Raw genomic sequence first — 24,190 nt, 5'->3', positions numbered from 1 at the left:
CACTTAGAGGAGAGGAAAGTGATCAGGAACAGTCAGCATGGATTCACCAAGGGCAAGTCATGCCTGACTAATCTAATTGCCTTCTATGACAAGATAACTGGCTCTGTGGATGAGGAGAAAGCAGTGGACGTGTTGTTCCTTGACTTTAGCAAAGCTTTTGATACAGTCTCCACAGTATTCTTGCCAGCAAGTTAAAGAAGTATGGGCTGGATGAATAGACGATAAGGTGGATAGAAAGCTGGCTAGATTGTCGGGCTCAACGGGTAGTGATCAATGGCTCCATGTCTAGAGGATGGCGTGGATTGCACCCTCAGCAAGTTTGCAGATGACTCTAAACTGGGAGGAGAGGTAGATACGCTGGAGGGTAGGGACAGGATACAGAGGGCCCTAGACAAATTAGAGGATTGGGCCAAAAGAAATCTGATGAGGTTCAACAAGGACAAGTGCAGAGTCCTGGACTTAGGATGGAAGAATCCCAGGCACCGCTACAGACTAGGGACCGAATGGCTCGGCAGCAGTTCTGCAGAAAAGGACTTGGGGGTTACAGTGGACGAGAAGCTGGATATGAGTCAACAGTGTGCCCTTGTTGCCAAGAAGGCCAATGGCATTTTGGGCTGTTTAAGTAGGGGCATTACCAGCAGATTGAGGGATGTGATTGTTCCCCTCTATTCAACATTGGTAACCCTCATCTGGAGTACTGTGTCCAGTTTTGGGCCCCACACTACAAGAAGGATGTGGAAAAACTGGAAAGAGTCCAGCAGAGGGTAACAAAAATGATTAGGGGACTGGAACACATGACTTATGAGGAGAGGCTGAGGGAACTGGGATTGTTTAGTCTGCAGAAGAGAAGAATGAGGGGGGATTTGATAGCTGCTTTCAACTCCCTGAAAGGGGGTTCCAAAGAGGATGGATCTAGATTGTTCTCAGTGGTAGCAGATGACAGAACAAGGAGTAATGGTCTCAAGTTAGAGTGTGGGCGGTTTAGGTTGGCTATTAGGAAAAACTTTTTCATTAGGAGGGTGGTGAAACACTGGAATGGGTTACCTAGGGAGGTGGTGGAATCTCCTTCCTTAGAAGTTTTTAAGCTCAGGCTTGACAAAGCCCTGGCAGGGATGATTTAGTTGGGGATTGGTCCTGCTTTGAGCAGGGGGTTGGACTAGATGACCTCCTGACGTCCCTTCCAACCCTGATATTCTATGATTCTATAATACAAAAGTCCGTTTATCATCAATGACATTATCAATCTTATCTATATGTGTTATCTCTCTAGATACTATAAGTGGCTGTTGAAAGTGGGGAGTTGCAGAGTTACCTTGTGGTTGGGGTTGCGGTGGGCTTGCCTTGTTGGGAGTGCTGAGTTTTTTGCATTTCAAAGGTGATAACCCTAAGTACATCCCATCACAAGTGCTCATTGCTATAATATCTGAGTGTTTCACAAACATTAATCCATCAATTTATCTTCACAACTTCCTTGTGAGGGAAAAGGGGTATAATTATTTCCATTTTACAGATGGGGAATAGAGGCAGAGAGAAATTAAGACCAAAATTGTCATAAACATCCACTAATTATAGGTGTTCAATTTGAGACATTAATGCCTAATATTTCACTTTATAGCATTTTTTATGTTCAAAGCACAGTGCCCACTGACTTCGGTTGCAGTTGTGAGTGCTCAGTACTTTTGCAAATCAGATTTCAGGTGTTTCAAGTTGGGCAGTCTAGAAAATGAGGAACACACAATTAGAGGGCAACTGTGAAAAATGTGATTTAAGTGACTTGCCCAGAATCATACAGAATCATATGGCAGAGGCTGACATTCAACTGCCTGAACCATGAGACCCTCCTGCACTCTCTTCCCTCATTCACTCCACACCTTACAACTTCTGCAACAAACAAGATTATTACCGCCCACACTCTAACTTGAGACCATTACTCCTTGTTCTGTCATCTGCTACCACTGAGAACAATCTAGATCCATCCTCTTTGGAACCCCCTTTCAGGGAGTTGAAAGCAGCTATCAAATCCCCCCTCATTCTTCTCTTCTGGAGGGGAAAGCAAAGCTGCCCGATAGTACTCCCCTATACAAAGTCTGACCCATCTAGTTCTATGATTCTATAATACAAAAGTCCGTTTATCATCAATGACATTATCAATCTTATCTATATGTGTTATAATCCTAATTGTGTCATTACTCGGTATTTCCTGTTAGCATTTTGAAGGAACTGAGGCAGCCACGATGCCAATGCCCCTTCTGTGGGAATTCTTCTTCAAGTGCCCTCTGCATATTCCCACCTTGGGATGCATCAGCCTGGTGCAGCTAGGACAGTGGAACCTTCTAGAGCAGTGCCTTTTAGAGGCATCTCACCCCTTCCCTCCTGTGCCCAGTGCTTGTGCCAGTCAGGGGCGTGGCCACAGACCACTATCTAGACCACAATCTAGATAATGATTGTGCTGAAATGGTCCTACCCTTTGAATAGGCGGGGAAGGGATTAAATTAGGATGTTTGTACAACTTTACTTTGTCCCCTGACTTTAAGTTGTTTATCTCTTATCATAGAATATCAGGGATGGAAGGGATTTGTTGTCTATCCTGTGCACTGACTAGAGCAGGGATCCTGTGGAAAAAATAGTACATGATGGTGTAATTAAAGATTATTGTGATTCATACACACAACGGGGACAAAGTAAAGTTGTACAAACATCCTAATTTAAAAAAAAAAAAAGCAAATGAAAACCCAGAAATTCCAACACATGAAAACATATTGGCCCCATAAGGGTCATCAACAAGACTGGAAAATGGAGGTTACTTGTACCTGGAATTCTTCTTCAAGTGCCCTCTGCATATTCCCACCTTGGGATGCATCAGCCTGGTGCAGCTAGGACAGTGGAACCTTCTAGAACAGTGCCTTTTAGAGGCATCTCACCCCTTCCCTCCTGTGCCCAGTGCTTGTGCCAGTCAGGGGCGTGGCCACAGAAGGGGCACTGGCATTGTTGCTGCCTCAGTTCCTTCAAAATGCTAACAGGAAATACCGAGTAATGACACAATTAGGATTCTGCAGAAGCATGGAAGGTAGGCAGGGAGTGTGAATGTGCAGAGTGTTTCTCAGAGAACTCCAGTTACAAGCAAGTAACCTTCATTTCTTCAAGTGCCCTCTGCATCCTCCCATTCTTGGGACATTTGGTGAGCAGTACCTCAATACGGAAGTGAGACAAAGAGGCCTTGCAAATGTCAATAATGGGAACGTGCTTGAAAACTGCTGGAGATGCAGCCATTCCCTGATACTCTGAGCTCTAAAGGGACCTGGAGGGGAAAGCAAAGCTGCCCTATAGTACTCCCCTATACAAAGTCTGACCCATCTAGATAATTGTGCTGAAATGGTCCTACCCTTTGAATAGGCGGGGAATGGATAGTTCAGTGGTTTGAGCATTGGCCTGCTAATGCCAGGGTTGTGAGCTCAATCCTTGAGGGGGCCATTTAGGGATCTGGGGCAAAAATTGGGGATTGGTCCTGCTTTAAGCAGGGGGTTGAACTAGATGACCTCCTGAGGTCCCTTCCATCCCTGATATTCTATGATAAGAGATAAACAACTTAAAGTCATGAGTTCTATCCAGGTAACATGACTGCATTCTTTTTGCATTTAAATAATATAATCTAGCATCTCCCTTACTTATATGAGATTTGGAAAAAATTCAGGTAAATTTATATATTGATTTACATGGAAATCGGAAACAATTTTTGGAATGAATTTAGGATATAGCATAAGGACCACCTTGTCCCGATGGAAAATAAAATACGGAGGAATCTGCCATTAGTGCATGCAGATCACTAATTCGTATAGCAGCAGTGATTGCTCCCTATTTTACCTTTCTTTAAAGCCAGCTTTTATAATAGCAATTTCATAATAGCTCAAAAGGCCTCATTTGAGTCTGTACTAAATTAAAATTCCAAGGGGACAGGGTCTCTGGTGAATGATAAAGGTTCAGCAGACCCTTCAAAAATCTCTTCACTATGTCATGGGAGAAAATGGGTTAGTCCCTAATACGTGTATGTATGATGTAATAGCCGCTAAGTGTACTCTAATAGGTCGTAACGATAGACCCTCTTTTTCTAAATGTAAGAGATATTCTAAGACCATCTGAATGGGGGCTGAAACTGGAGCTATATTTCTATTTTCTGCCCATATCATGAATCTTTTCCATTTGAAGTCATCACACTTTCTAGCAGAGCGTTTCCTAGCATTAATAAAATTCACTGAACCTCAGTGGATCATGAGCGCTCTATTCCCATCCACATCCTTTCACCCAAGCTGTTAGAGATAACAATTTGAGGTCTGGGTGGAGCACTTTCCCCTGTGGCTGTGAAAATAGGTCCATCATAATAGCAGAGTCCTGTAATTGCCTTGGGATAAGTGTAGTAGGTCGGTTGTTGTCTCAGCCATGCTAGAGTGATTACAGTCATCCTGGCAGAATCTTGCTTTACTTTGTTTAGAACTTTGGGAATTAAAGGGAATGGGGGAAATGCATACATGAGATCAATTCCGCAGTTTAGGAGAAATGTGTCGGACAAAGATAGCCTGTTCACTTCTGTTTGTAAGCAGAAAAGAGGGCATTTTGCATTGAGTGTGCTGGCAAACAGGTCTGCAGTTAATAATCACCAATGTTTGAAGATATCCTGAATTAATGAATTCTTTGGGGACCATCCGTGCATTTGTGACAATTCTCTGCTGAGGCAATCTGCTAACTTGTTGTGTTCTTTTACAATATGTAAAGCAATCAGGTAAATGTACTATATGCACCAATCCCATAGCTCTATCGTTTTGTTGAATAGGTGGGTCAAATAAGTCCTTCCTTCCTTGTTCACGTAATAAACTGCAGCCATGTTGTCCAGAATGCCATTAGCTGTCACCTTCAGCCCCCAACTAAAACCTCTCCAGTGCATCATCAAAGTTTTACAACTTATCCTGAAAAATGATCCCTCACTCTCACAGATCTTGGGACACAGACCAGTCCTTGCTTACAGACAGTCCTTCCTTCCTTGTTCACGTAATAAACTGCAGCCATGTTGTCCAGAATGCCATTAGCTGTCACCTTCAGCCCCCAACTAAAACCTCTTCAGTGCATCATCAAAGTTTTACAACTTATCCTGAAAAATGATCCCTCACTCTCACAGATCTCGGGACACAGACCAGTCCTTGCTTACAGACAGCCTCCCAACCTGAAGCAAATACTCTCCAGCAACCAAACACCACACAACAAAAACACTAACCCAGGAACCTATCCTTGCAACAAAGCCTGATGCCAACTCTGTCCACATATTTATTCAAGTGACACCATCATAGGACCTAACCACACTAGCCAGGCCATCAGGGGCTCATTCGCCTGAACATCTACCAATGTGATATATGCCATCATGTGCCAGCAATGCCCCTCTGCCATGTACATTGGTCAAACCAGACAGTCTCTACGCAAAAGAATAAATGGACACAAATCCGACATCAGGAATCATAACATTCAAAAACTGGTAGGAGAACACTTCAACCTCTCTGGCCACTCAGTAAAAGATTTAAGGGTGGCAATTTTGCAACAGAAAAGCTTCAAAAACAGACTCCAACGAGAAACTGCTGAGCTTGAATTAATATGCAAACTAAATACCATTAAGTTGGGTTTGAATAGAGACTGGTTTGAATAGTGGCTGGGTCATTACACATATTAAATCTATTTCCCTAAGTTAAGTATCCTCACACCTTCTTGTCAACTGTCTAAATGGGCCATCTTGATTATCACTACAAAAGTTTTTTTCTCCTGCTGATAATAGCTCATCTTAACTAATAGCCTCTTACAGTTTGTATGGCAACTTCCACCTTCTCTGTATATATATTATATATATATCTATATCTTCTTACTATATGTTCCATTCTATGCATCCGATGAAGTGGGCTGTAGCCCACGAAAGCTTATGCTCTAAGAAATTTGTAAGTCTCTAAGGTGTCACAAGTACTCCTGTTCTTTTTGCGGATACAGACTAACATGGCTGCTACTCTGAAACCTGGGATTCTTTGGGGCTCCAAAGACCCTTTACTACCTGAGCGTAAAGATGTGCCTACCTTGGATGCATCCGTGGTTACTATTAACTGTGGCTGACATGGGCTGAATACTTCCTTGGGCACAGTCTATGAATGTAGCTACTGTGCTGGAGAACGAAGAGTCTTGGGCGGTTCTATAACCTTCTTCAGCCTGCTGACAATGTTGGGGTAGGAATTCTTCAGGATCAAGGCTGAAGAGGCCTCATTCTGAGTCTGGCATAGGTGCTACAAATGTCATCGATGCCACTAATCTCAGTGGCTTCAAAAAAAGCTCTGCCATGTGAACTGGGTGTCATCAGTGAAGGTATGGAATCTGTTATTTTAGGACCCCTCTCCTCCAGCAGAAAGGCCCTTCCTTTGACAGAGTCGAAGGGCTCCCCTATGAAGCGAATGAGAAGTGATTTTTGTTTGTTTTTGATGAGACCCAGGGTTCCAAATAGAGAATAAGTGTTCTGAATGGCTGCCTCTAATTCTTCTTTGCATTGGTCCTTTAGCAACCAATCATCTAAATACGGGAATACAGAAGAAACTTGCTTTCTTAAATGTGCCACTACTGGAGCTAAACATTGTAAATACTCTGGGTGAAGTGGAGAGACTGAAAGGTAGGACTGCATTGAAAGTGGTATAAATGAAGCACAAAGCATAAGTACTTTTGGTGCGATGATCTAATGGGAATGTGGAAATATGCCTCTGAGTTCAAGAGCAGCAAACCAATCTAGAGCAGAATAATTAGATCCCAGGAAAGCATCCTGAATGCTTTCTGAAACTTCCTGATATATTTGTTTAGATCCCAGAGACCTAAAATCAGTCTGAGGTCTCCCTTCTTTTTGGGGATTAGAAAGGAATGGGAGTGGAATCTTTTGTTTCTGGAAGCCAAGGGAACTTGTTTTATAGCAACCATGCTCAGAAGAGCTTGTACTTCTATCCATAACACACTCCTGTGGGAGAGGTCCCTGAAGAGGGAGAGAGGGAGGGATTTGTACAGAGGGAGTGATCTGAATGGGATAGTATAACCTTCTTTTACTATATCTAAAACCCATTAAGTCCAAGATGATAGTTGTCCAAGCATTGTAAAATTTGGACAGAAAGCTCCCAAATTGATTTACTAAAATTGATTTGAAGCTGTCAACTAACAGGTCAAACCTGAGGCTTGGCATGTGGTAAAGCAGATGTGGTTGAGGGATTCTTTGTGCTCATATAAGGTTTGAAGTGTTTCTTCCTGTCATGTATCTGAGAATGTTTGTGGCTGATGGTGCTGCTGATGGTACAGTTGCCTCTTCTGATAAGAAGTGGATGAAGAAGTTGGTACGTGCTGTCTGTGATATCTGAACACTGGGGTAGAAGTTCTTCTGTAAGGTGGCATGAGTTCTTGAGACCTAGCTGTAACAGTGTCCTTCAGCTTACCAATGTATCATCAGTCTTAACACTAAATAAGCCATCTTTGTCAAAGGGTAAATCTTCTGTTTTGGGCCTAGTATCCGGTGGGAGAGAAGAGGAATGTAGCCAAGCATGTCTACATAGAGTTATTGCTGTGGCCAATGATCTAGAGACAGCATCAGATACGACAAGTGATGCCCTAAGGGCATGTCTGGCTATATTTTGGCCTTCATTAATAATGGATGATGTCAACTTCCTTTAGTCCTCTGGTAGATGCTTGTGCAAAGAGCCATCTTCTCCCACAATTCAAACTGACACCTGGCCATCACCGCTTGGTAGTTAGCTATATGCATATTTAAGTATGCAGAAGAAAATAAGAACATAAGAATGGCCATACTGGGTCAGACCAATGGTCCATCTAGCCCAGTATCCTGTCTTTCGACAATGGCTGGTGCCAGATGCTCCAGAGGGAGAGAACAGAACAGAGCAATTATTGAGTGTATCCATCTTCTGTCATCCAGTCCCATCTTCTAGCACTCAGAGGTTTAGGGACACCCAGAGCATGGGGCTACATGCCTGATCATCTTAGCTAATACATTCTCTCACAAATGAGGGCAGTGTACCTATTGCAGATAAGAACATAAGAACAGCCATACTGAGTCAGACCAAAGGTCCATCTAGCCCTGTATCCTGTCTTCCGACAGTGGACAATGCCAGGTGCCCCAAAGGGAATGAACAGAACAGGTAATCATCAAGTGATCCATCCTCTGTCACCCATTCTCAGCTTCTGGCAGTAACAGGCTAGGGATACCATCCCTGCCCATCCTGCTTATTAGCCATTGATGGATCTATCCCCCATGAGCTTATCTAATTCTTTTTTGAACCCAGTTACACTTTTAGCTGTCATAACATCCCCTGGAAACGAGTTCCACAGGTTGACCATACACTGAGTGAAGAACTTGTGTTTGTTTTAAACCTGCTGCCTATTAATTTCATTGGGTAACCCCTGGTTCTTGAGTTTTGTGAAATAACACTTCCTTATTCACTTTCTCCACACTATTCATGATTTTATAGACCTCTATCATGGTCTCCCCCACCCTTAGTTGTTTCTTTTCTAAACTGAACGGTCTCGGTCTTTTTAATCTCTCCTCATATGGAAGTTGCTCCACACTACTAATCATTTTTGTTGCCCTTCTCTACACCTTTTCTAATTCTAATCAATCTTTTTTGAGAGAGGGTGACCAAAGCTGCATGCAATATTCAATGTGTAGGTGTACCATGGATTTATATAGTGGCATTATGATATCTTCTACCTTATCTATCCCTTTCCTAATGGTTCCTAACATTGTTAGCCTTTTTGACTGCCACTCCGCATTGAGCAGATGTTTTCATGTTCCCTCCATCGAAGATCTATCAAAATGACCAGCCGATTTCGCAATGGAAATTGTGAGGGTCTGTTTCAATCGCAGTGCTAGTGTCTATGTGGTTAGACTCCTCTTAACTTACCTCTGGAGATCCTTTCCTTTCCTTACCTGTGATCAGATTCAGTGATCACTCTCCATCAACCCAGTCACCACTAGCCACAATCTGTGGTCACTCAGTCACTTGGGGAATCCTTTCAGCACAGTGTCATCTTGTCTCACTGTAAATCAGTGGCCTGGAATCTGAATCTTTCACCTCCACCATCTACTCCTTTCCCAATGTCAATCGTAAGTGGCCATCATCTGTGATGGGCTGGACTCTTTTAGGATTCACAAAGCTAGGCTTCCCATCAGTGCTACAAGCAGTTGAGTTGCAAGAAACAGCTGTGCAGACACCTTCCTGCATGGTTCATTCAGAGCAGACACATGGTATCTGCAAGCAAGGCAGAACCTACCTCTGCTTTTGACTTTTCCTGGCTGTGATTTGCCTCCATCAGATGGACATTTAACTGATGAATAAGCTGCTCTTTAGATGCCAGCTGAACCCTCAGTTCTTCTTGCTCCATTATTTGCTGTGGTGGAGTGACACTGAAACAAATTAAAATACCAGTGAAAAAGGACTCCCGGCAGAGGAAAGATGGAAATCAGAGACATGTCTTTGTGACATGAGTCTTAGCAGCCAGAGAGAATGTGCACAGGTGGCCCAGGCTAAACAATAAGGCATCCTCTCTAGAAGCTACTGCTAATTTACAGGAATCAACTGACAAAATAAAGTCTCAGGCCACCTTTCTTTCCTGCAGCTGAACAGTCTAAACTCTAGCAAACAATAAAAAAACCCACCATAAACAGAGCAGCTGTTACATCTCAGAGCTCCTGCTTCTGGTCAGCAAACCCCAGGGCTGGCCTCTCATGCCAACAGCCCTTTTGAAGATTATGTTCAGCTGCTCCTGATTGCATAGACCAGGAAGAATCCCAGCTGGGATTTAGCCCCAATCCCTACCCCCCCATGCCACTGTCTGGCTCGGCAGAGCCTCTTCCTAAGGACACTAGTGAGGCAGGGTGCAGAAGGGATGTAGGACCCTGTGCAGGGGACATCAAAAGCCCTGTGCACACAGTCACTGTCTTCAGTATGTAGGGCATGGTAAAGAGACACCAGCTACATGGCTGTGACTGTCCGCACAGGAACCCAGATGCTCCCATCCAATGCATGGTGCAAAGGGGAGCAAAATCACAAAAAATCTACAAGACTAGGTTGGGGGAGGGTAAGGCAGCTACGTGGTAGCATTCTGCACCACCACCTAGTCATCCCCATCTCCTTTGTGACTGCTGTGTGGGTGCTCAGACAGTGTGTCCAGGAGAAAGGAAGGATTAATGGTCCCCTTTCAGGGCACAATAGCTTATGGTGCAAAATAGGATATCACTGAGAGGTGATGGGCTGTCAAGGGCATTTCAATGGCTGTACAGTAGAATGGTGTGCCAGGTGACTTGAGATGGAGTGGTGGGGACTTGAGGTAGCATGGAGGGAATCTCTCTTGTGGGACAGGGATCTGTAGGGTGTTTTTCTACAGATCTCAGCCCAATAAAGCATTTGGCAAGCCATGCGCCTTGTACTGTCTGCAGAGCTGCCAGCCCCTCCTTTCCAAGGTGAAGATTCAGCAGACTGTCAATCTAACACACCCCTTGAGATTTACAGGTGAGATTTCCTCTCGCACAGGCTTTACACAGGAGGGGAATATGTGGTACTCGATTCACCTCTGTTAAGACAGGCTGGGTATGCAATTTGCATCCCCTAAGCCAGTGGAGGAAGCTGCTCTTCACAGAGCTATTCACAGGGATTCTGCAGGAAAGAGCTTTAACTTGCATTCTAGGTTCCACAGATACCTCGCTGGTGGATAATGCCTAGGGGATATGCAGATCTGATGTATTTCTTGGGCTCCTGGCTTTTGGGACAGCACTGGCTGGCTCTGGGTCCCTAAGCAAAATAATGTGGGTTGCAGGTGCCTTATAATATTGCAACCCTCTTCCAGGCAGACTTTCTGCTGCCAGTGCATTGTAACTGGGTTCTGCCATTAGTTAGCCAGGAGAGAATCCAGCATGCAGGCTACGGCTAGGAAGCATAAGAGACACCAGCATCCATTTCCACTTGTTGTAATAACGTTGTCCGTGCAGTGAGCAAGTCACAATCAGAGACACAAATTCCGTTTGCATTTCCTCCACGTCTCTCCCCTTGTCTCTTGCTCCCACTGCCTGTTCCCAACCCAGGAGTCAAAAATTGGGCAGGACAGTAGTAGGAACTAATCACAGACTTTAAAGTCAGAAGGGACCATTAGGATTGTCTAGTCTGACCTACTGCACAATGCAGGCCATAGAGTCTCACCCATGCACTCCTGTAACAAACCTCTAACCTATGTCTGAGCTATTGAAGTCCTCAAATCATCGTTTAAAGACTTCGAGGTGCAGAAAATCCTCCAGCAAGTGACCTATGCCCCACATCTCCTTTCTGCCCTGGAGGAAAATTCCTTCTTGACCCCAAATATGGCGATCAGCTAAACCCTGAGCATGTGGGCAAGACTCATCAGCCAGACACCCAGGAAAGAATTCTCTGTAGTAACTCAGATCCAACCCCATCTAAGATCCCATCGGGCATATCTACCGCTAATAGTTGAAGATCAATTAATTGCCAAAATTAGGCTATCCCATCATATCACCCCTTCCATAAACTTATCAAACTTAGTCTTTTGCCCCCTCTGCTTCCCTTGGAAGGCCGTTCCAGAACTTCACTCTTCTGATGGTTAGAAACCTTCATCTAATTTCAAATCTAAACTTCCTGATGGCCAGTTTATATCCATTTGTTCTTGTGTCCACATTGGTACTGAGCTTAAATAATTCTTCTCCCTCCGTGGTATTTATCCCTCTGATATATTTATAGAGAGCAATCTTATCTCCTCTCAGCCTTCTTTTGGTTAGGCTAAACAAGCCAAGCTCTTGGAGTCTCCTTTCATAAGACAGGATCATCCTAGTAGCCCTTCTCTGGACCTGTTCCAGTTTGAATTCATCTTTCTTAAACATGGGAGACCAGAACAGTACACAATATTCCAGATGAATATACCAGTGCCTCGTATAACAGTACTAACACCTCCTTATCTCTACTGGAAATACCTCGCCTGATGCATCCCAAGACTGCATTAGCTTTTTTCACGGCCATATCACATTGGCAGCTCATAGTCATCCTATGATCGACCAATACCCCAAGGTCCTTCTCCTCCTCTGTTACTTCCAAGTGATGCATCCCCAGTTTATAACAAAAATTCTTGTTATTAATCACTAAATGGATGACCTTGCACTTTTCACAATTAAATTTCATCCTATTACTGGCACCTTAGAGACTAACAAATTTATTTGAGCATAAGCTTTCGTGAGCTACAGCTCACTTCATCAGATGCATTCAGTGGCTTCTTTTCCATGGGTCCAGATGATGAAGATGTCATCAATGTAGCGCAAGTAGAGTAGGGGCATTAGGGGATGAAAGCTGTACCCACCTTCTGAAGTGAAGAAACAGTTTGACAGATCTAGAAGAGTACCCAGAAATCACCTACTACAGGACAGGCCCAACAAAGAAAATAACAGAACGCCACTAGCCATCACCTTCAGCCCCCAGCTAAAATCTCTCCAATGCATCATCAAGGATCTACAACCTATCCTGAAGGACGACCCATCACTCTCACAAATCTTGGGAGACAGGCCAGTCCTTGCTTACAGACAGCCCCCCAATCTGAAGCAAATACTCACCAGCAACCACACACCACACAACAGAACCACTAACCCAGGAACCTATCCTTGCAACAAAGCCCGTTGCCAACTATGTCCACATATCCATTCAGGGGACACCATCCTAGGGCCTAATCACATCAGCCACACAATCAGAGGCTAGTTCACCTGCACATCTACCAATGTGATATATGCCATCATGTGCCAGCAATGCCCCTTTGCCATGTACATTGGTCAAACTGGACAGTATCTACGTAAAAGAATAAATGGACACAAATCAGACATCAAGAATTATAACATTCAAAAACCAGTCGGAGAACACTTCAATCTCTCCAGTCACTCGATTACAGATCTGAGAGTGGCTATCCTTCAACAAAAAAACTTCAAAAACAGACTCCAACGAGAGACTGCTGAATTGGAATTAATTTGCAAACTGGATACAATTAACTTAGGCTTGAATAGAGACTGGGAGTGGATGGGTCATTACATAAAGTAAAACTATTTCCCCATGTTTATTTCCCCCCCACCCCCCACTATTCCTCAGATGTTCTTGTCAACTGCTGGAAATGGCCCACCTTGATTATCACTACAAAAGGTTGCCCCCTCCCCCGCTCTCCTGCTGGTAATAGCTCACCTTAAGTGATCACTCTCGTTACAGTGTGTATGGTAACACCCATTGTTTCATGTTCTCTATGTATATAAATCTCCCCACTGTATTTTCCACTGAATGCATCCGATGAAGTGAGCTGTAGCTCACGAAAGCTTATGCTCTAATAAATTTGTTAGTCTCTAAGGTGCCACAAGTCCTCCTTTTCTTTTTGCGAATACAGACTAACACGGCTGCTACTCTGAAACCATCCTATTACTATTACTCCAGTTTATAAGGTCATCCAGATCTTCCTGTATGATATCCCAGTCCTTCTCTGTATTGGCAATACCTCCTAGCTTTGTGTCATTTGCAAACTTTATTAGCACATTCCTGTTTTTTATGCCAAGGCCAGTAATAAAAAGATTAAATAAGATTAGTCCCAAAACTGATCCCTGAGGAACTCCACTAGTAACCTCCTTCCAGCCTGACAGTTCACTTTTTAGTGTGACCCATTGTAGTCTCCTCTTTAACCAGTTCCTTATCCACCTTTCAATTTTCATATTGATCCCCATCTTTTCCAATTTAGCTAATAATTCCCCATGTGGAACTGTATCAAATGCCTTACTGAAATCGAGGTAAATTAGATCCACTGTATTTCCTTTGTCTAAAAAATCTGTTACCTTCTCAAAGAAGGAGATCAGGTTGGTTTGACACAATCTACTTTTTGTAAAACCATGTTGTATTTTGTCCCAATTACCATTGGCCTCAATGTCCTTAACTACTTTCTCCTTCAAAATTTTTTCAAAGACCTTGCATACTACAGATGGCAAACTAACAAGCCTGTAGTTACCCGAATCACTTTTTTTCCCTTTCTTAAAAATAGGAACTATGTTAGCAATTCTCCAGTCATATAATACAACCCCTGAGTTTACAGATCCATTAAAAATTTTTGCTAATGAGCTTGCAATTTCATGTGACAGTTCCTTTAATATTCCTGGATGAAAATTATCTGGGCCCCTCGATTTAGTACCATTAAGCTGTTCAAGTTTGGCTTCTATCTCGGATGTAGTAATATCTACCTCCATATCCTCATTCCCATTTGTCATCCTACTATTATCCCTAAGCTCCTCATTCGCCTCACTAAAGACTGAGACAAAGTAATTGTTTAGATATTGGGCCATGCCTAGATTATCCTTAACCTCCACTCCATCTTCAGTGTTTAGCGGTTCCACTTCTTCTTTCTTTGTTTTCTTCTTATTTATATGGCTATCGAACCTTTTACTATTGGTTTTAATTCCCTTTGCAAGGTCCAACTCTACATGGATTTTGGCCTTTCTCCCTTTATCCCTACATGTTCTGACCTCAATAAGGTAGCTTTCCTTGCTGATCCCTCCCATCTTCCACTACTCGTAGTCTTTCTGCTTTTTCTTAATCACATCTTTAAGATGCTTGCTCATCCAGCTTGGTCTACAACTCCTGACTACGAATTTTTCCCCCTTTCTTGGGGTGCAGGCTTTTGATAGTTTCTGCAAATTTGACTTGAAGTAATTCCAGGCCTCCTCCGCCTTTAGGTCCACAAGTTCTTCAGTCCAATCCACTTCCCTAACTAATTTCCTTAATTTTTTTAAGTTTGCTCTTTTGAAATCAAAAACCGTAGTCACAGATCTATTTTTGTTTATTCTTCCATTTAATTTGAACTGAATTAGCTCATGATCGCTCGAACCAAGGTTGTCCCCTACAACCATTTCTTCTATGAGGTCCTCGCTACTCACCAAAACCAAATATAAAATGGCATGCCCTCTTGTCAGTTGAGCAACTCCTTGGTGAAGGAATCCATCAGCTATTGCATCCAGAAAAATCTGAGCCCTATTATTATTGTTAGCACTTGTCCTGCAGTCTATATCTGGGATGTTAAAGTCTCCCATGATCACGCAATTCCCATTAGTATTTACTTCATTAAAAACATTAAAGAGGTCTCTATCCATATCCAAATCGGATCCTGGTGGTCTATAGCACACCCCAAGCACTATCCCAGGGCACGCTCTAGTAGCTTTCTTCCCCAATGTGATTTTTGCCCAGACAGACTCTGTCTTATTCATTCCATCACTTCTTATTTCTTTACATTCTACCTCATCACTGATATACAATGCTACTCCACCACCTTTGCCTTTATTTCTGTCTTTCCTAAACAGCACATACCCTTCAATACCTGTAGTCCAGTCATGACTACTATTCCACCATGTTTCTGTTATCCCTAGAATATCTGGTTTAACTTCCAGCACCCGTAGCTCTAGTTCCTCCATTTTATTACCTAGGCTCCTCATATTAGTATACAAACAGTGAACACAGAGGAGATACAAAAAGCAAACTGCAGCAAAAAAGCAATGATTTAATAATCAACAAGCCTTTGTGTGTGCAGGGGCGGGAAGGGGGGAAGGGAGCCTGTTTGTAACAAACATCGCTGTCACCATTGCTGCGGTGAAAATGACGAGGGAACAACATACAATAACAAAATGGGAGCAAATGAAAATCACCTTGCAGGCTTATATGTGCATGAGCTCACACACACAAAAACACCACAAACAGAACTCGGCTCTGCCTACTGGGAATGCCAACCCTCAGGCTAACCCTAAAGCAAGTATTAACCTACTTATTGCACCCTTAGGCAAATTGCAGGGCCAGGAAACTGAGCATTTGGGGAGCAGGCTGGGCAGATCTCAGCATTTAACTACAATATCCTGTGATCGTCTGAGGAAAATGACAAGAACTATTTACCGTATTTGGATCATTTTTCAGCCATTTCCTTGATGTGGCTGGAGAAAAGGTCATTTTGTTTAACAAGAAGTGCCAGTGTTTTTAACAGAACAATTGCTATCGCAGGATTAGAACCTTCAACGAGCTTCTCTTCCTCTAACATATAGGAAAGAAATGTGCAGCAAATCAAGAACTTAGTTGTATCATCCACATTCAGATCACTGTTCTGGCCCATCTCAGAGCATATGGTACAAAACAGAACCACTACCGTTGGCCCCGCTGACTGAACACTATCAACCAGAGCGGTGCAAACCCATGAGATTGTGAACTAAGGCGGCTTACACTAAAGACTCTGCATTCCTGGGAACACAGAAGGTGAGCAGCAGAAGAGAGGATTGCAGGAGCCTTCAACTTCTACAAAGCTGGGCTCAGATGTGGGTATGGTCACGCAGAAATCAGTCTGATGCATTCAGCCTAGTCAGTCAGTCAACATTGCTTCTTCAAAATTCCAGTGACATCCCACAAACAGTCTCCTGATCTCCCTTTCTTCTCACTTAGCTCAGTGAACCTGCTAGTTCCCTTGCTTGTCACCTTTAATCCTGAGGAGCAATCTTCATTGTTTCTGTTCAGCCACATAACACTTCATGGCATCAGAGCTCAACCCAGAATTCTCATTGCCAACTGTCATGGTGGTTTCTTGGAAATCCTGGGGCTAAGGACTCTGGGCAGATTTAAGATATATAAGTGCCAACATTCACAGTTCTAGTTCTCCCACTAATGGAGAAGAACCAGCAAACATACAGTGTGAGAAAGGGCAGGGACACACAGACAGACAGGAGAAAAAAGAGGGAGAGAAAGGGGTCGCTGAAGGACAACATGCCCAAAACTACACAGCTGGATTCTAAAATATGAGCCATGAGGGTTTTTTCCCCTGAATTTATTAAATGTAAAAATAAAAATGTTTAGAGAATTTACATTCAGAATTTCTTCTTAAAAAGCTGTAATAAACAGTCTAAACTTAGAAAAGGAACAGAAGGTTGTAATGAATAAATCCACCACTTCAGTTATAATTGAAACAAATCCTACTGGGAGTTTGATCCCACAAAATCTCAGCTTGATTTTCAATTACAGAAGCAATTTCCTTAGCTGGGTGCATTTTACAGTCCTTAGGTATTTAACTACCCATTGCACCCACCAATCAGAAAGTACCCCAAGCACTGGGAACATCCTGCTCTGTTTCTCCTTAGGTACTACTTGCATGAAAACTGCTCACTTCCTGGTATTTGTAAACTAATCTGTTTTTACTGTTTTTCCACCATTTATATTTTCAGTGCCCTACAACTGAGCAGCTTCTTCTTTTTAAAGCCTGCAGTAGGTTTTAATCTATTTAGCTGGGATTAATGAGAGATTTGTTAAAGATTTAAAGATTTCACACACTTTGCCTGATATCTGTAGAGAACAACAGTTGTAAGCAATCAGTGTCATGCAGACAAGCTATTTCTAACTGCAGGCACCTTTGTCAGGTGTGGCCCACAGTGTTCCCTCTAATTTTTCCCCACATCACCTCCATATTGGTGCACATAACAAAATTAATGTGGCAGAGCGGGGCTGAGGGATTTGGAGTGCGGGAGGGGGCTCAGGGCTGGGGCAAAGGGTTGGGGTGCAGGGGGGTGAGGGCTCTGGTGTGGGGCCAGGGATGAGGGGCTCAGGGTTGGAGAAGAGGGATTCAGGTGCGTGGGGGTGAGGGCTCCAGCTGTGGGTGCGGCTCTGGGATGGAGCTGGGCTGAGGCGTTTGGGGTGCAGTGGGGCTCCCCGGAGCTACGGTGGGGAGAGAGCTCTCCCAGCAGCAACACCTGGGGGGGGAGAGGCGCCTCTCCCCCAGCCGGGCTGGGTCAGGGTCGGGGGAGGGGTGCCTGTCCCCTAGCTGCTGCAGGTCCGGGGTTGGGGCGCTGTGGCTGGTCTGGGCCTGTGCAGCGCTTAATAGCAGCTGTGCAGCTTAGAGGGAGTTTAGGGGATTTGCTGCCTGAGGAACTCAAGAAGGAGTTCCAAGCAATCCTCGAGGAGGGTAAAGTGGTATCCAGAGCGGCCCTCCAGGCAGCCTCAGATGCAGCAGACTCTGCGGCCAGAACCATGTCTTCGGCCATCTTGATGAGGAGGGCTGCAGTGGCTCAGCCTGTTGATGGAAGTCCAACAGTCAATACAGGACCTCCCATTCGATGGCTAAGCTCTATTTGCTGAGCAAACAGACACAAACTGCACGAGCTCAAGAGTTCCTGGGCGACCTTATGGACCCTGGGCTCTACATCTTGGGTCCAGCCAGAAAGCCAGTAAGGTCACCAGTCAGCGCCCTCTGTCCAGTCGAGCTCCACCCACAACCAACAGTGTGGTAACCAGGCATTTTGAGGGTGCGCCCGAGGGCAACCTACCAGCCTGTTCCCCAGATCCTGCTTCCCTGTGTTTCTCCAACAGCCTGTCTCCTTTCCTCCCTGCATGGGCCTCTATAACTTTGGACTGCTGGGTCCTCAACACCGTGACGCAGCGTTATACCCTTCAGTTTCTTTCCGTTCCCCCCCTTCTATCTCCCTACCCTGTCCCTCTTTAGGGACCCTTCTCATGAGTAACTGCTCGCCCAGGAGGTTCAGAGCCTTCTGCAAGTGGGGGCCGTGGAGGAAGTCCCTCAGGAGTACAGGGGCAAGGGATTCTACTCCCGGTATTTTCTGATCCCCAAAGCCAAGGGGTGTCTGAGACCCATTCTGGACCTGTGAGACCTCAACAAGTACCTCAAGAAGTTGAAGTTCTTCTGAAGGTCTCCCTGGCCTCCATCATTCCCACCCTGGATCTGGCCTGGTGGTTGGCCACCCACAGCTGGAGGCTCGAGGATGAATAAATCTTTCTTCGGAACAAACTGAGCCTCCTCGAGCCTTTATTTTTCAGGGTGGTGCCTGGCTGGCCTTGCCTTTCCCATTCATTAACGGCCAAGACCACCAGGGAGCTCGGGCAGAGTGTGTGTAAAGGTACTCATTATCTTTAGCAGGCACAAGGTACTTGCGTTCTGCCCTTTCTTAGCAGCTCCTGATGGGCCTTAGCATCATCCTGCGGGACTAGATGAGGGGCCTTGTAATCGCTTCGTCAGGTGAGGATGAGGAGGAAGCCGGCACTGGAGGATCTGCCGCCTCCGAAGGCTGCTCACTGGTTCCTCCATGGGAGCTGGGTGGAGCTGAGGGGTCTTTTCCACAGAGCTCTCTGTCAGGGGGGCGGGTGGGAGACCGTGGTTGATGGTTTATCCGAGGCCCCTGAGGCTGACCTGGGCCCTTGCGAGGACTGTGGGAACCCCCAAGGGTTCCAAAGGTTCCAGGGGATAGGCCACTGGCCCGGGGGCCACAATGCAAAGGGCAGTGCCACTGGCAGAGTGGGTACCTCCAGTGCGGGACCCTGGCATGCAGGAATAGACTCCTGCTCAGTGCTGGAGTCCCAAGAGGAGGGATCGTGTCTCGTGTCCAGGACGGTGCTGACCATTCGCGATGGTGCCAATCCCGGCTTTGCGACAGGAATCTGTCAGAGGGTGATGAATCCCCATGCCAAGCTCCCAGAGACCAATGGCGTTCGGCGGATCAGCGAAGGCAGCCCAGCGATTGAGGCCTCATGCTTCTTGAGCGGTGCCAGTCCATCGAGCGGGAATGGGAGCAAGTCAACCAGTGAGGCGTGGAGCGTTGACTCGACCGTGGCAACTTGTACCAGTGCTCTGGTGACTGGTAGTAAGGCTCTTGGGACCACTGGAGTCCTGTGTCCCTGGAGTGGTGCCGCACACCAGGGGAGCGGGTAGGCCAGTCCTATATCGGGACTGCAGGGACAGGTGCACCTCCATGGGCCTGCACCAAATCACTGGCAATTTGCACCTCGAGCCCAGTGAGCAGGGCCCTGAATCCGATGTGCTCCGGGCCGGCCTCCTTACATCTGAGGCCTGGCAGCTCCGTGTGGGCGAGCGCTGGCAGGACACTCCCTGAGGTGGGGAGTGGTGCTGCACAGATGGGGACTGCTGGAAAGGTCACTGGGCAGGTTTGCCCTTAGAACGGGGCACCGCCGTGGTTGGCACCTGCAGGGCCTTGGGCATCAACGGCACGTCCAGGTACCGGAGGCCTGTGCTGTCGATACGCTGAGTCCCGTCCAGGACTAACTAACTACACTAAGGGAAACTAATAACTTTTAACTATATACAGGCAAAAGTTTGTATCAACGGATTAAGAACGAGAAAGCTTGCCGAAGCAAGATGTTCCAGCACTGTCACTGGTGGTAAGAAGGAACTGAGGGTAGGGGGATCCAATGGCGCCCCTCATACTGTGCCATACAGAGCCACTTCAGAGGGCACCAAAGCCGATTCCCTGTGGATACTGCTGAGGGAAAAACTTGGGGCACCAGTGCATGTGGCAAACACACACACCTACAATGGCATGGACATGAGCAAGCAGTCGAAGAAGAATGAACATTGTTTGCTTCTCCCAGTTTACTAAGTGATCCAAATCACTCTGCATCCGTGACTGGTCTTCGTCATTATTTACCACACATCCAATTTTTGTGTCATCTGTAAAGTTTATCAGTGATGATTTTGTTTTCTTTCAGGTCATTGATAAAAACATTAAATTGCGTAGGGCAAGAACCAATTGCTGCAGGACCCTACTGTAAACACACCCACTCAATGACAAAAGTATACAATTACTTTTTGAGACCTATCAGTTAGCCAGTTTTTAATCAATTTAATGTGTGCCATGTAATTTTATATTGTTCTAGTTTTATAATCAAAATGTTGTGCAGTACCAAGAGAAGTCTAAGTATATTCCTCGACGCTATTACCTTTATCCATGAAACTTGTAATCTCATTAAAAAAAGATATTAAGTTAGTTTGATAGGATTTATTTTCCATAAACTCATGTTGATTTGCATTTATTATATCACTCTCTATTAATTCTTTATTAATTGAGTCCTGCATCAGCCTGGGATCAATATCAGGCTGACAGGCCTATAATTACTCAGGTCATCCCATCCACCCTTTTAAAAAATTGGCACAACATTAGCTTTCTTCCAGTCTTCCGGAGTTCTTCCCACGGATCCACCATCCCACCAACGGGTTGTAGAGACAATTGCTGCAGGCCTGCCACCAGCCCCAAACAGGCTATAAACCATTCCTCCTGTGGGCCCACTCTCCCCATGGCAGGCTGTAGCAATGCCTCTCATAGGTCGGCCATCCCCCCAACAGGCTGTAGTGCTGAAGCCTCTCATGGGCCCCAGCCCTCCACTACAACTTAGTGATGTCTCCCATAGATCTGCTGTCCCCCTCTCCCCCGACACTTCTCAGTGATGTCTCCCATGGGCCTCCATACTGCCGCAATACCTCCCACAGATGCTTTGCTCTTGGACAACAGGACAAGGAAACTCTTCCATTACCATCAGTAATTCTGTAAGAACCCACCTGTCCTACGGACACCTGGCGAGTTCCATCCAAGGTTACAGATAATTCTGACTGGTAACTTCTTTAAAAGGGTCAGTCTAGTTCTTCAAATGTAAGAGTATCACCTCCACAACCACCTGTGCTTACTATTAGAGCAGATGTCCTATTAGTCCAATCCCAATTTCACACACCAGCACCTACCACCTGGTTTGTTTGTCATGGTACAGCATGACAAAAGTATTTTAAAATTAGTAATACCCATAAAGAGAGAGAGACCAGAGTAGTGTCTCAGCTCAGAAAGGCAGGGCTTTGAATCGTTGCATGACACACTGACTGAGAGCATGACAACGACTCCAAGTGGCTGCCTGGGAGAGCTCAGGAAGCTGGAGTGATCTCAGGCTGGCTCCCGTGAATCCCAGGATTCTGACTGAATGTCTTTTATTTGACTCTCCAGCCAGAGTCATGCCATGGATCACCAAAGAGGAATACTCCACAGGTCTGTATCATTCACAGGGACCCAAACTGCTAGCAGGGTTTGGGCAATGAATGAAAAAGAGAAGCAGGATTTGCTTTTTTTTTTTTTTAAACAGAGATTGCATAATTAGTTTTGGAGAAGGCACACTGGCAACAACTTTGCCTGGGCCCATGCCCATGCTGCTACAACCTTGTCCTGCTGGTAAAGCTGGACATTTCTGCTAAGCCTCCCTCCTTCTAAAACACCCTTGTTTTCAAAATGTGAAATGTTTCAAGCCTGTTGTCTCCAGTGTGTCCTTTGATGTAGGCTGGGCTTTAGAGGTGAGGTTTAAATCTGAGGCAGCTGGGCAATGTGGGGATATTGGCAAATTTCAAAGATCAGGTTGGTATGGGCAGTTCATTTAGAGTAGACAGACAGACTTGCTGATCCTGCTGCATTTATCAGTGACTTTCAGCACAGGCCCACTTACACAATGCGGCAGGGATCATGGGAGGTGCACAGAGCTGGTATCAGGAATTCCCCTGGGGCAGATACCAGAGTTATCATGAGAAATTATTTTTGTTCCCTAAAAGCTTCAGTGTGCCAAGTCCCACCAGGCTCAGTTTTATTCCCCCTCCTATTCAACAGCTCTGCCAGGCCATTAAGGGAGAACATATAACGCCATGTGCTCAAACATTCACTGTATGACACCCTGCTGTACAACTCCTTCTATGGAGTGGATGGTACTGTCAGCAAGGCCACCCAGTGACTTCAGGAAGCAAACTACTGACTCAAGAGTAACTTGGTGAGATCAAGGTAATGCTAGTTGGAAGGCGAAAGCTCTTCCATGAACTGAAACAAGCAGAAAACTCCCCTCCCAGTTGTCAAATGCATTGCCTCAGGGTCCAGAAAAAAGACACACTCAAATGTCATCAATAGGGAGAAATGCATATTCTATCTACGCCGAACAGGCTGCTTGAAGACTGTACCCCTTTGCCAAATAGATCCATCTCAGGTGAGAGATGTCTTTGCCATCTCCAGGCCAGACTACCACCACTCTGTTTACCCACCCCTGAAAGCCAAAGCTGAAAAAGCTCCTGCTAGCCCAATATGCGCAAGCTGGTCTCCCACCTAGAACAAGTCAACAAGAGCACATCACTGAGCACTCCACTTTCTGTGCTACCTCCACCTTCAAGGTCCTAGTTCTAATCTTCACAGCTCTCAGCCAACAGGAGGCGACTCAACCACCTCAGGGATCACCTGTCTTTTCACACACCACCTACAATACTACAATGCACAAGACATTATGGCTGTGAGACTCCAGGCAGATACTCTTGTGATCCAAACACAGAGCCTTTCCACTGAGGGTCCCCAGCTGCAGAATGCGCTGTCCGCAAAGGTTAGAGCACAGTATAAGACATATTCTTTGCACAGACCTTGCCTCTGTAAACAAGGCTACAACATGGCCAGTGAGGTTCCATCTCTCTGTGGCAATGTCCTCCAAAACAACCCAAAGAACCACAGCCCAACCAAGAGAAGAGTGAAGACAACAGTCACTAGGTGACAGCAATGTGCTGCTCTTTAATTATTGTATTTGGTGCACAAATAATACAGTGGGCATTTTAGAAATGCATAGTTATACCTACCTAAATCCATCTCATCGAATGATAGGACTTACTTGGCTTGTCCTTAAGATACAATTCTTCCATGATGCCCAAGAAATGAGACAACAATATTTTAAAAAATAAGTTTTAATTGAACCCCAGGATATGTACATAGCTAACCTGAGTAACTGCATGAACTTACTGCTCTAGCTTGTCCTTCAGCCCTGCCCCTAACTACCATTTGTTATCCCCACCGTGTATCATAGCTCATTTTGATTATCCTCTATGCTTCCAAGCAAGGCAGAGCACATATTTGTGTGCTATAAAAACAACAATGATAAATAACTGGCAGAGTGAAGCAAGGTCTTACACTCAGCTCCACAACACTTCTCTGTTTGTCTGTCCAACGGCAGCCACTGACAGCACAATATCCTACAACTCTGTTCTGCCCATCTGCCCAATACTGTTTCAACGATTGAGACCCTGAATGACTTGCCTCCCAGACAGAAAGGAAATAAGAATGGTGGGGTAAAGGTGAAAATGAAGGGCCACACAGAGCTCCTGGCTGGGGGGAGAGGGAGGAATTGGGGTCACTGAGGATGGGGGAGCATTCAGAACCCCCATGTGAGAGAGGGAGTGGGGGACTCAGCAAGTCTGAAATGGAGGACAGTAACATAGAGCTTGTGGCTGGGCATGGATC

General features: G+C 45.2%; 1 protein-coding gene across 1 annotated transcript in view; it reads right to left on the bottom strand.

Moving 5' to 3' along the window:
* PMFBP1 (polyamine modulated factor 1 binding protein 1) overlaps positions 1 to 24,190 on the bottom strand; it is a 371,385-nt gene that overhangs the window by 162,682 nt on the left and 184,513 nt on the right. The window contains 1 exon segment of the mRNA XM_043494730.1: positions 9,334 to 9,466. Within this exon segment, the coding sequence (XP_043350665.1) occupies positions 9,334 to 9,466 (133 nt within the window).

This window comes from Dermochelys coriacea, chromosome 12 (genome assembly GCF_009764565.3).
Source record: "Dermochelys coriacea isolate rDerCor1 chromosome 12, rDerCor1.pri.v4, whole genome shotgun sequence".
Lineage (NCBI taxonomy): Eukaryota > Metazoa > Chordata > Testudines > Dermochelyidae > Dermochelys > Dermochelys coriacea.
Note: the sequence above shows the minus strand (reverse complement) of the source record. Positions and strands in the feature narration are given on the sequence as shown.